Source organism: Bubalus kerabau, chromosome 11 (genome assembly GCF_029407905.1).
Source record: "Bubalus kerabau isolate K-KA32 ecotype Philippines breed swamp buffalo chromosome 11, PCC_UOA_SB_1v2, whole genome shotgun sequence".
Taxonomy (NCBI): Eukaryota; Metazoa; Chordata; class Mammalia; order Artiodactyla; family Bovidae; genus Bubalus; species Bubalus kerabau.
The window spans coordinates 66,482,513-66,495,676 of NC_073634.1; the positions used below are offsets into that span (position 1 = coordinate 66,482,513).

Consider the following 13,164-nt stretch of genomic DNA (forward strand, 5'->3'; position numbering starts at 1 on the left):
CAAACTTAAATTGTAATCACCTTAAGATAGACTGTTGTAAGTGGTTATATGTACGTGTCGTGGTAACCGCAAAGCAAAAACCCATAGTAGACACACAAAAGATAAAGTAATCTAACCATACCATGAAAGAAAATTATCAAGTCACAAAGGAAGAGAGCCAGAGATGAAAAAAGGGACAGAGAAACTACAAAACAGTCAGAAAGCAACAAAATGGCAATATACATATCAAATAATTACTTGAGATGGAAATGGACTAAATTCTCCAATCAGAAGGCACAGAATGGCTTTCGAGCAGTGTAGGTAGACGCACAGCTGTATTTTTGTTCCTCTCCAAAGAGAATATATGTGCGCATACACACATCTGTGTACAAATACACAGAAAAATCTAGAAGGATGCACAGAGCTTATTTTTGGTGGGACAGAGGAGTGTTATGGGTTGAATTGTGTCTCTTCCATATTCATATGGAGCCCTGATCTCTTTCCTCAGAAAGTGAGCTTATTTGGGGATAGGTCTTTACAGAGATATAATCAAGTTAAAATTAGGCCACAGAGTGGACCTGAATCCATTAATGACTGATACCCTTAGACGTGCACGCATGCTAAGTCACTTCAGTTGTATCTGAGTCTTCGCTAACCTATGGACTGTAGCCCACCAGGCTCATCTGCCCATGGGATTCTCCAGGCAAGACTACTGGAGTGGACTGCCATGCCCGCTTCCAGGGGATCTTCCCATCCCAGGGATTGAACCTGCATCTCTTAAGTTTCCTGCATTGGCAGGTGTGTTCTTTACCACTAGCGCCACCTGGGAAGCCTCAATACCCTTATAAACGGGAAATTTGGACACAGAGAGGGAAGATGACGTGAACAGGCCCACAGGAGATGCTCATTTTTATACTTCTGTGGCCTATGACATTTTTATAACTGTGTATTAATTACTTTTATAATAATCAGAGCCCTCCTCTAAAACTAGGGGGAATAAAGAGATAAGACACAGTGAGAAGAAAAGCGTATGAAGCGTGACTGTCACATAGCTAACTGGCTTGTTTCCTCTTTATAAATTTACAGAGCATGTCACTTACTCTCCACCCTCTAATCCCAGCTGCACCCTGGTTCCAATACTGCCCTTAGAGGGGTCAACTTGCCTGGAAGGAACGGCTAACACTAGTGGCTTCTTTAGCTGAGGACATGGCAAAACCCTGATTTGCAAGGTCACCTGGTATCTGGTGGTGCAAGATGTCACCAGGGTCCTCTCCTTTAAGTCCACCCATCTGGTTTGTGCCTGAAGAGGTGGCTCAGACCGTAAAGGATCACCTGCAATGCAGGAGATCTGGGTTTGAACCCTGAGTTGGGGAGATGCCCTGGAGAAGGGAATGGCAACCCACTCTAGTATTCTCGCCTGGAGAATTCCACAGATAGAGGAGCCTGGTGGTCTGCAGTCCATGGGATTGCAAAGAGTCGGGACATACTGACTGACTAACACACACACACTCAAAGTGTGATATTTCTAACCAGCTAACCCCACAAATCAGAAAGCCCAGTGGGCCTGCAGTCAGAATGCCTGCAAGCAGTTGCACACTTCTATAAGCTCTAGCCACTCTTTCAAAAGGATGCACTGTGACAGCCTGCTCGAAAGCTGTGCTCAAATAACAAACCACCTCTAGTCCCTGGGCATCAGAATTCTTTACCAACACTCTCTTCCCTGGGAAGGTCTGATTTTCTGGGGGGTGCCCACCATGAAGAGTGAGTGGTAACTAGCAATGGGAGAGCAGTAGGAGAAACAGGGGCCCAGAAGATGAGGCCACTGACTCACACCCCAAATGCCACAGAAGGGGCCGGGGGTTCAGGAGGCAGTTGGTAAGGCAAGTTGTGTGCTCTGGCTCCTGAGGAATCAGCCAGCTCAGTGCCCTTCTGCAGCCATCACGAGGGCTGTGAAGGGGTCTGGGAGGGCCAGCCAGGAATCGAAACCTAGTTTAGTATTGCAGAGAGGTTAAGAAAAGGAAATCTCAGCACACATATTTTGTAGGTCTAAATACTCACAAAATTCCATAATGGCTTCAGCCTCCTTTGCTTCAAAAGACGGTGTCCTTTCCAGTTCCTGGGGTTTCCCAGGGTTCCAGAACAGAGGAGAAGCTGAGGAAGGAAGGAGTACCCTGTATGCTGGGCATACAGGGGCACCTCCTGTATGCTGCGCTGTAATGACAGGCGAACCGTAATCACGGAGTCCCACGACATGCTTTGGGTGTGTATTATCTCACTTGCTACACCTGCGGAGACCAAGGCTCAGAAGGGTGACATCACTTGCCCAAAGGCTAGTGGCTAGTGACAGCAGAAAGACTGTCCAGGGACCGGTTCATGTGGTTTCTCTATCCCTGTGTCCTCACCTGTGAAGTAGAAACTATTCCACAGAGGGTTGAAGGAGATGGTGGATAAAGTGTGCCCAGCTGCTGGCTGAGCACGTAGGGCACCAAACTAATCCTGTAGCAGCCTGATGGGCCCCAGGGAACAGGGAGGAGTAGGCAAGGCTCTTGCCTGGTGTCCACTTTTTAAGCCCACAAATGGGGAGGGGATGAGCAGAGCTATCAGTGAAGCCTGGCAAGGACCTGCAGTCAGTCAACCCAAGCTGGTTGGGTCATTGCCTCTTATGACTGCAGGTTACTTTAGTTCCTTACCCTTTCTTTCTTTTTTTAAAGAAAGTAGCTATTTTATTTCTTGGCTGCACTGTGGGACATGTAGGATCTTAGTTCCCCAACCAGGGATCAAACCCATGCCCCCTGCTTTGGGAGCACAGAGTCTTAGCCACTGGACTGCCAGGGAAGTCCCAGTTACTTACCCTTTCTAAACCTCCATTCCTCAGCTCCAAACAGAGACGCCAGGAGGGACATGCCTTGTGGGGTGGCATGAGGGCCAGGTGATCTTGGGCCCCCTGAAACTCTGGATGTGTCTCCAAGTTCTCTTTTTAAATCAGAGCAATTTATTCAGATTGTTATGAGTAAATGTATGCATATTGTCTCAGCAGATATTATTTTTCTTCTTGTCCTTCAGAGCATTCCCACTATTCCTTTACCATCAAACTTCTTGAAAACATGTTTTACATTTGATGTCCATGTTTACATGTCCTTCATGTTGACTTTTCACCCCCTATAATCTGGTTTGTGTGCCTCCTAGTTTATGTACGAACTCTCATGAAGTTCTCCAACGATCTCTTAATTACCAATCTTCATGGCTGCTTTCCCCTCACTTTCTAATTTCCACCATCTCCTGTTGCTTTTCATCTTTGCCAGCAGTTTGGAAATGTCACGCCTTTCTGGAAGAGTTGAGACTAGGATGAAGGGGCCCCTCTACACATCTCTTTTTAGGGCTCCTACTTGGCTTTCCAGAGAATAAGCGGAAACGCTCTTCTGTGACCCTTAAAAGACCCCACACTTCATTTTCTCCAAGGTATTGTCACTGCATGTAACGTTTGAGCATCCAAAGAGCCCATTTGGAACTGAAAGTGGGCCAAATATCACTAAAATCGAACCACTCTGAGGAGACTAAGGATCTTATAGTTTTAACAATTGAGTTCTGTGAGAAACTGTGTTCCAAACTTCACACACACACACACACACACACACACACGCACACACACTCTAAAGGTTCAGCAGGAACCAGTTGAAAACAACTCAGAGGAAGTGCAGCTGTTCCCTCTGAGGAGCACGCGTGGGGGAAGCCAGGAGAGGAGGAGGGGTGTTCCCCGGGTGGTGACATACGGCATTCTTTTCACTTGAGGCATCTGAGCCCGAGGAGCTGCTGTCTCCCCTGGGGAATATGACATAACCAGAGGCGGGAAGGGCCTCACAAAAACAGACTGGTGTCCACACATCCTTCTCCAAAGGAAGCCCCTTCCCATCCTGTGTGCAAGAGCTCCCACGTCCGCAGAGACTCAAATGCCACCCTGTCTCCAGCCAGAGAAACAGCCCAAAGCCAGCGATCTGATAGGATGTGTTTATATTTACATGGTACATTTTAAAGCAATGGCTACATTGGTCATACATATTAGAAACCATAAAAAAAAGTTAAGAACTAAAATGTACATCATACACTTGTATATATATTTTTTTACACAGAGGTAAAAAGGCTTATTATAAAAAAATCAATACAACGGGGTTTTCAGTATACAGGTAAAGAATGAATTATGCTTCAGGCACTTTAATTTGTTAATGTGAGCAAATAGCTTCAGTGTTGGGATCAGGGGAAGCTTCCAAACAGAAAATCTTTTGGTTAATGTTTTGTTACCACAGATACAAAAATAAAATCTGAATAATTTCTCTCAGATGATTGACGTTAAGTATGGCAAAGCTGACTGGGAAAATACGACAGACTGTTTGGCTGCAGTGTGGCAATTAGAGAGACGTATTTACATAAAATGTCCCCACGGCTGTCCTTGTGCCCTTCACCGCTGCCTTCTTCACAAACCAAAAAGGATGCGCGGCCTAAGATTCACCAGCGTTAACTCTTCAAAGGGGTGGAAAAGGACAAGGGGCGAAGGAAGATAGAAACAGATGATGGCTAGACGGACATGGCAAACAAGAAGTGGCCAGAACAGGTGTGTTCTTACTGAAATAAATAGGGACACTTGAACTGAGGTCTAACAGAACATACATTAGTGTTGTGCTTTGTAGAGAGGAGACCTTGAGAAAGACCCTGAGGAGATGCCTCAGGATGGGGGTTGAGTTGGGGGAGAAGATGGTCTCTCAACAGCATTTGGAGGCTGGCGGAAGGTTTTCTAGATGTTCTCCAAGATGGGAAGTGGTTCTTGTCTTGCACCACCAGATTAATAGATCTCTGCCCCTTTCCCAGACCGGAAGACCCAAACCAGTCACTCCAACAAACGAAAACACCTACCAAACAAACTCATAAGCACACTGGGTATTTACATGGATAATCTGAGGAAGAAATGCAAAGCACTCTCAGGTAAGCTGAGAATGTTCCCATGAAGGTAAGCGTGGCCAGCACTTTCCCAATATGATTGGCAGACTGGGAAAAAAGTCCCTTTCCTTGGAGACTGATGTCCTGTGTGCAGTAGAGAAGGGATGGTTGAGGGCGGGGAGTGGGGAGAGAGGAATGAGGCTGTGCGCTCAGCTGGCAGCAGCCACAGGAAGATCATGGCGGGAAGAACAGCCGGCGCAGACGAGCCTGTCCCCTGTGCTCTCCACGGTGTTCTGATTGTACAATGCGAGGTATAGGTAACCACTCTTCACTTTTTTTTTCCCTTTCTGCAGTAAGATTTGGGTATTCCTTGCACTATATTAGAAAAATATTCTTTTCCAGCTAATTAGAAGCCTTCTACGTGGCAAGGCGACAGGTGGACCCAGACTGCTGAACTAACCATCTGAGCAGTCAAAGTGGCAAGTCTGGGTTTAGGGTTGCAGGAGAAAGACACTTAGGCATTTGGAAGGATTTTTTATATATGGCCTTGTTTTTTCCCAAGTATAAACGAAGAATTTGGTGACGTGAAATTGAGTCCAAAATGAAAACAAAATGACAAACCCAAGAACAGAATGCAAGCCACCACTCTTCAAATTGATGACATTTAAAATCCCCCAGTTAATAGAAAATAGCCACTGGGGGGAAAGAAAGCTCCTTTGAAGTTTTACTTACCACAACCTTAGTGTTTCTTAACCGGACCATGTTCGGGAGAACACTGGTTTGTTTGAAAGAGACTATTTGGTTTGCAAAACAATGAGCAAAATTTCTTACTTCATTAGCGTTTTCTTCTGGTATTGCTAAATTTTTACAAGTGGTGGTGACATAATTTTAAAAAGATCTACTACTTTAGGGTCAGTGGGGACGCTCAGAGAAACCTGAAATCCCCTTTCTAGCCCTGGTCTGAGAGGATACAATGCAGTTTAAAGGATTTTCCTGATTCTCACAAGTTAATCTGAAGTTAAGGCTCAATTCTCAGTCATTTTAGGAGTGAATGTTTTGCATCAGTGAGTAACTGACAGATTTTGGGGGTGTTGGTCGAGAGAGACAAGATGATGGGCTCTAGACAGAAACTGCAGCTTACATGGGAAGTTTGGCTTTAGAAACGTTAAAGCGATCTCGTTTTGTGGTAGAATTTTGTTAACTAGATCACCTCCTATACATAGTAACTGACTGCAGGTTCAAAAATACAGGTTCAAAAATGGTAGGGTTTCACCATTCCGACAATCCATTACCACAGGAACTTGAGGAAGCAAGCTCGTTAGCAACAGGCAAGCTAGAACCAAGAGGAAGATGGCCTTTGGAGCTCTTGGGGAAAAAAACGACAAAACCCACCAAAAAAATCAGCAGTTCCTGCTGCAGGTGCCTTGAAACTGGACAAGGTGGGCAGGAAGGACATGAAATCAACACCTGTATGAGATAGTTAGCTTGATTACAGATTGTTAATAATACAGGAGCGTCTAGGCAGAGAGTCCTTTCCTTAGAACACTGTGCGCGTGTGCCTGGGTGTGGCCGATGCAGAGTGGGCGGCGGGGGTGCTGCTGAGTCCACCAGGCAGGCTCCCCAGGCTGGAAAGGCGCCTTGGGTACCTGGGAGCGGGGGGAGATGAGAAGATGTAGAAGACGAGTCCCCTTGGGGCTGTGGACGGGAGAGGGTTGGGAGGGAAACCGAGTCACACGGCCGCTTTGTGCTTCCCTCCGCAGCACCTGCACATCACTCCGCAGTGGTAGCAGGCTCGCAGAGGCAGGTAACAGCACATACAAGGGGCCAAGAAAGACAAGGCAATAAGAGCCATCCACCGGAGGCAAAACTTCTCGTCGCTGGTATCGCACGAGCACGGGTCTGTATAGTCCCCCTCGGGGTCCGACATACAGTGATAGAGCATGCTGTCTGCACACCACATACAGCTCACCCGGCGGATGCAAGTTCTCACGGAGTCGGGGGCGTCCTGACAGTGGCCCCTCCGGTTCTCCTCGTGGTTGAACATGTCCCGGCAGTACTCGCACCGGGAGCGCTCCCCGTCCTCTTTCCGCCTCCGGGACTTGCCCCGGGAGGGCTGGGTCTTGATCACGCTGCCCCCACGCCCTTTGGGGTCCTCGCCGAGGCCAAAGTCTGACGAGTCCACGTAAGGGTAGTTGTAATCGTGCTTGGGCACCTCGCCCTTGGCGAAGCGCACGTAGGAGTCCGCGTCCTCCGTGTGGTCCAGGTATTTGCCCCTCACCGGGGCGTGCCGGTAATCCTCGTAGCCGGTCATCCAGATCTTCTCCCGGGGGTTGATGCGCACGATTTCCTCGTCGTCGTCCGGGAAGCTCACCTGGCGGTAGGGCCTTGGCATCGGCTGCCCCAGGAAAAAGGAGACGTTACTTTATCGCAGCAGCTAAACAAACCAATCTTCAAATAATGCATCCTTCACCTTGGCAAAGGGCATTTCTTGAAGAAACAGACCCATCCTGTACTTAACAGCTTGCGGGTCAAAGATGTATTTCAAATTGTCTCAATCCCTTCCTGGGTCAGGAAATCATGTTAATGGGTCGGGACTGGCATTTCTCCCCTTTCTGTTGCAGTTTTGCCATAGATGTGGGTAAGTATACACACTGTGAGAATAAAGTTTGAAATTCCAGAAGCTGAACATGCCCAGATCAAAGGCAGACCTGAGATGTCCCTAGAATATCCTTATCTCCCTTCTGTGACCTCCCACCACTAAGGTGATGGTGACTGGCACCATGATTTCTAACAGCTTAGATTAGTTTCACCTGTTTTTGTCAGGCCATCCTCTCTCAAGACTATTTTTTCCCCCCAGAGAAGCAGAAGAGCTCTGGAGTGCATTGACCATTATGAGGTAAGTACATTTGTTATCTGTGTGTACTTAACAACTGCATACTAGTCCATGATATAGAATGTGTGTCTCACTGTGGGTCATGTTCAAAAAAGCAAAAGTGGATACCAGGGACTATGGAGGCTCATAGGTACCTTGTAATCTGGTTGGGGAGATAAGATGCTCAAATACACAGAGGGTAAGAGTGCAGGTTCCAGGGGCCAATAGTGTTTGAATCCTGCCAGGATCTCACAGGTGGTGAGTGGCAGAGTGGAATCTGAACCTGGGATGGCTGGACCCAGAGCCACACTGTCTAGACTTCAAACCTAACCTGCATTCTCCCTTAGGATGAAATTGTTATCCCTGTGGTTGGCCTCCTACAGTTTGCATCAGTGCCTTGTCCAGAGTGGCAGGTGCTGAATACAGTTATTGAGTGGATCCAGGTAAGCCTGCCTTGCACAGGGCATCCCAGTTGTGGCAGACAATGACATTGCCCACCTTAGAAGCCCTCTGAGCATGAAGACTTTTTAAGGAGTGAGAAGCATGGCTTTGACTGGAATTCAGACTATAGAATTTACTAGCAATTCGCTAAGCCGTGGACTTCGCTTCCCTGATGATCAAACCGCATAGGGCTATTGTGAGAACAAAGAGAAAGAATCTAAACGGTGTAAGCGCAGGCTCTGTCACAGAGGATGCACATGATAACTGTTGCCAATATTGTCATTATAATATTATCCTAGAATTTAGCACACACTAATTAAATTTACCCATCACTTCCCACCAGACTGTGAGCTCCTTGAGGGCAAGGGCCACGTCTCACAGGCTTTGTCCTAATTCCTGCCAGATTCTTGACGTCAGAGTTTCCCCAACTTTGGAAAATACAATCCTGCAGTATTTCAAAACAAAGTTTGGGAGCTGACACAGTCTTTGCTATTAATTTATTTCGAAAGAGAGTCAAAAAGTCAATTCCCATCTATTGCTACCATACTGTGATTTTACAAAGAACGTTTTCATGCCAAAATATTAGGAAGCACACACCCAATAAAACAATTTTGAAAAAAAGAGTCATATAAATCTAGCTTTATGTTATAAAACCTCAGTGCCTCGTGCTTTTTCTCTTTTCAAAGCAGACTGGTGGCCACATCACCCACATGGGCACCAGTCCATGCCCCACAGTTTGCGAACTTGCTCCAAAAAACAGCTGCTGGGTAAATATTTGTTATATTACTGAATTCCAGCTACAGCTCCCCAAGGAAGCTGGGGCCTGCAGCCCGTGATGCCAGGCCTTCGGCCCAAACATACAGTATTCTGTGGTACCAATTGTGGTTCTGTGCTGTCATACCCTTTGGACAGAGGAATGCAGGAGGCAGGGTAGCATCCTGGGTGAGCAGAGTCTGCCATCTAAATCTTGTTCCACCAGGGACCCTCTCCCTAAGCCTCAGCCTCCTCATCTATCAACTGGGGATGCAGAAGACCTGCTTCTGGGTAATTTGTGAGGATTAAAGGAGATAAATCACATGAAGGGTTTGGCAAGGTGCCTGGCACACAGAAAACCCTTGAGTGAGGGTGAGTTGCCTGTACCACCTCCAATATGGGATGGGGGAACAGAGTAGGAGAACAGAAGGGGCCTCGGCTCGGGCATGCGGCTGAAGGGAGGGCAAGGCAGCTGTTTCAGATCAGGAGGTCACCCCTGTGACCTCCAAGGAATAGGATCCCCGCTCACCTGCTCGAGGTGATAGTGGTCCGTGGGGTATGGGTCGTGGAGGTGACCCAGGGTATAAACCTTCCGATGCTCACAGGATGTGGGGGAGGAGATTGTGCGAGTAGGTTGTTCCCTCTTCTGAGACGAATTAGAAGAACTGTCTGTAGCTGTCTGTGTAGAAGGAGGTAACCATGAGTTAATTAAAAACAAAAACAAAACCCAAGTCCGCCCCAAAACTAACACACCGTCTACCCCCACTTGTGGCGTCTTGCTGGACTTCCCGAAATCTTGAGTTTATCCTGGCTGTGGGAGGCAGGAGGACCCCTGAAGGGCCTGGTTGTCTAAAAACGATGGGCAGAGAAACCCAGCCACCAGCCCCTGGAAAGCTGGGTTTGTTTTCTCAACTGTGGGAGCAGCAACTGGCTCTGGGGCAGGGCTCAGCACACCAGGCCACTCGCGGGTGCGTTCCAGTTGGATCAAGAATGGTCACTCGTTAGTGGCCCTGGTTAAGGTCCTTGGGCAAGCAGAGGAAATGCAAACAAGCAAAAAATCAAACCCATATGTTTCTTTGTGGGGTTAAGCCCAGCCTGAGAGTCTCAGAGATAAGGATACCTCAGGGGTATCATGGGTACTGGCTTTCCAGGAAGAAATTTTGTAATTGTTGGCTTGGAGGCAAGCCTGAGGGTCACTGTCTCTGGAGGGTGAGAACAGAGCTGTTTTCCCAGTAGAGGTGACGAATTCAGATTGGAGCCTCCATGAAGGTATCTTAGGAAGGTGATTAGATATCAGAATAGACTGTGGCTGTGGGCAGAGCACGGGCCCCATTGTCTCCCAGAACACACCTCGGGTGCTTCACACCCCCAGGTGATCCCAGGTGTGATGGTCACTGTCCACAACCTTGGGGCCCAGCAGCCACGTGCTCATAGAAGGCTCTGTCAAATGCAGCTGGGGCAACTGCCTTGAAAACCAGGGCCCCTGCGAATCCTATCCTCACTCCACTCCACCTTCTACTTCCTTAGAGTAATGGACCATTCTTCTCCTTTTATTTTTTTCACAAATGAAAAGATTTTCTTTGATATCGAGGTGTCCTATTTCTGGTAAACATCTAGAAACTCCTTAGTTGTTGCTTCTCATCCTTATATCCCCCTTACCCCATATGCTTATTTATATCCTTTTATTTTACTGTTTTTTTGTTAGTGTCATCGATCCTTTCCAGGGCAAGGCAAGGTTAAAACAAATAGACTTATAAGAGTTATTCTCCTCCCCTCCACTACGTTCACTTATACAGTAATAAATGCTCAGGAAAATAGGAGTATAAGTGTTCAGGAAAAAGAAAAGACACTCAGGGACTTCTCTGGTGGTTCAGTGGTTAAGACTCTGTGCTTCCACTGCAGGGGGTGTGGGTTTGATCCCTGGTTGGGGAACTAAGATCCCACATGCTGTACAGTGTGGCCAAAAAATAAAAGACACCTGTATTTCCACTATGCAGCACAACTGACATTAATTTTTAAAGCTTGGTGGACATGTGCAGCATGCTTTTGGAAACCCAGCCCTCCTGGATTTTTAATTCTGTTTGGTTTGTGTGATGTGGGGGTGATGCCTGTTTCCAATCCCACAATCTAGTGGCTGATTCAGATATGGACACACACTTCTCCCCTGAGGCAATCCAGAGAGACTTCTGATGGACAGGTCAGAAAAGATACTTGTCTCTACCTAGTTAAGAGCTAAGGGTCCTGTAAGCCTAGAATCCTGGTGAAGGTACAGGGAAAGAAAGAACCTGAGGATGGAGTGAAGCAAAAAACCAAGGGAAGAAGGATCCCACAGATACCACTTGAGCTTCTGGATCCAGCCAAGCCTGAATCCTGATCCACCCTAGGCTATCCCATAGAGAGGAGCCAATTCCCTTCAGTAATTTAACCCAGAATGCACTGGGTTCATCCATTGGGTGCACTTTCTTTTTTGTCACTGCCAATCCCTTCTCTGGGGCAGCCTTCCACCTGCACCACATTCCTGGCCTCTCTCTTGTCCCTTTCAGTCCTCTCCACAGCAGGTAGAGTGGAACAGGGTGTTCAGAGCCTGCTACTTCTCTCCTCTGCCTCTTGGGAGCCACCCAACTGGCAAATAGCATGTGCTGGCAACCTTGCTTGGGACTGTATGGTCTCCTTGGAAGGTTGAGGGCCCACCCACTGTGGGGAGGGTATGGAGACCCAGCACACGAGTGCCTGGTAGGGCAGGTCTGTCTAATCTCAGGGTCCAGTCTTGGGATGTCCACTTCCTGCAGATGTAAGCTGGGACTCACATCATCAGTAATAGAGGGTCTCTTCACTTTTTTCCTCAATTGGTTTAGAACCCTGATAGGAAAGAGTTGCTACTTACCCCTCAAATCCCGGAAACTGAAAGAGACCAAACCTAGACACACAGAATTTTTACTTCCTTTCAAATTCAGGTCCGTCCTCTAACTCGCACCCACCTTCTTTCCTTATGTCTTTGGAGGTACTGCTGCCCTCTTTAACACATGAGTGGTTTCCAGTTGACAGTACAACAAAGCATACAACCCTTCACAGTCTCACACTATGTGAAGGCTTATGATGTGCCAGGCACTGGCTACACGTGACTCCACCAGTGCAGGTAAAATACCGTTTCCACGTCATACACAGGAACACAGACACCTGAAGAAATTCGGGATCCTGCCAACTATGGCAAGCAACCACTGGCAGAGCGGGACTGAAATGCAGCCCCCGTCCGCCAAGCCCAGGGGGATCTCCATGCAGCACACAGCGGCTTATCAAGCCCAGGAGAGCCACCTGCTCTGTGTTCATCTTGTGAGCTTAACACAAGTACAACGCTTCCTAGTAAGACGATGTGTCCTGATTTATACAGACCCAGGTGGTAAGGGGTGGTGCCTCAGAATACAAAGGTTTCTACAGATCTCAGTAAATACTTTCTGAATGAGTAGATAAGGGCCTTTCTGTATGATTCAAATCCAAGGGTTAAACTCTTATCCAATACCCACGTGACAGTCACATCTTAGGTTAGAAGCTACCTCAGCATTAAACACGGTAATACGCACTTGGCATTTAGTTCTCAGAAACCCAGTTCACACATCACAGTCACCTCTGTGTTAGTCATCTGTTTACCCCAATCCACCCTGTTTTCTGTGACCTGTGTCCAGGTTAACAATGTATGGAAAGTCATTCTGAGAAATGAGGCACACCCAGTACTTCCTAGTCATCCTCAGCCAATCCGACGCCCCCTTCTGATGCTCCCAGCCTTCCTCCCGAGCCTGGACCAGCCTCTTCCCATTGCAGAGTCAAGTGCAAAGTTTCCTGGACCATTTTCTGACAATTCAGAGAATGTGAGACTGAGAAAGGCCTTTCGATGTCTCCTAATCTGATGACAAATCTCTACAGAGGAGCAGGGAGGCCAGAAGACTGAGGTGGGCTCTCAGTTCACTGCCTCCCTCGCCCGACTGCTCTGAGCTAAAGCATGCAGAAGAGGCTCCATTGGAAGCTGAGGCTTATTCCATTATCTGTGATATCAGATAAATCTTGTCAAGAGGCAAGTGTCTACCAGCAAAAGGAATGTATTATTAGGCTATTTCCAAGAAGAGGCAAGACGGAAAACCTTTCACCATATGCACCTCTGGACGAATGCCCCCGTTCTCTGCTTGTGGAAAAAAAAG

At 47.4% G+C, this 13,164-nt stretch overlaps 1 protein-coding gene and 1 long non-coding RNA gene across 4 annotated transcripts in view; one reads left to right on the forward strand and one right to left on the reverse strand.

The window, feature by feature from the left end:
- The window catches only part of LOC129623257 (uncharacterized), a 47,824-nt gene extending 35,031 nt beyond the window's left edge, over window positions 1-12,793 (forward strand). Inside the window, exons 2-5 of the long non-coding RNA XR_008700436.1 lie at window positions 4,840-4,953; window positions 7,766-7,804; window positions 12,140-12,334; window positions 12,655-12,793. This is a non-coding gene — a long non-coding RNA (uncharacterized LOC129623257). The remainder of the gene's footprint in view (window positions 1-4,839; window positions 4,954-7,765; window positions 7,805-12,139; window positions 12,335-12,654) is intronic.
- SPRED2 (sprouty related EVH1 domain containing 2) overlaps window positions 3,973-13,164 on the reverse strand; it is a 124,280-nt gene continuing 115,088 nt past the window's right edge. For all 3 annotated transcript variants that reach the window (XM_055540482.1, XM_055540483.1, XM_055540481.1), the window contains exons 5-6: window positions 9,504-9,653; window positions 3,973-7,303 (exon numbers count right to left, since the gene is read on the reverse strand). In XM_055540482.1, the coding sequence (XP_055396457.1) occupies window positions 6,638-7,303; window positions 9,504-9,653 (816 nt within the window). In that variant the 3' untranslated portion in view covers window positions 3,973-6,637. The remainder of the gene's footprint in view (window positions 7,304-9,503; window positions 9,654-13,164) is intronic.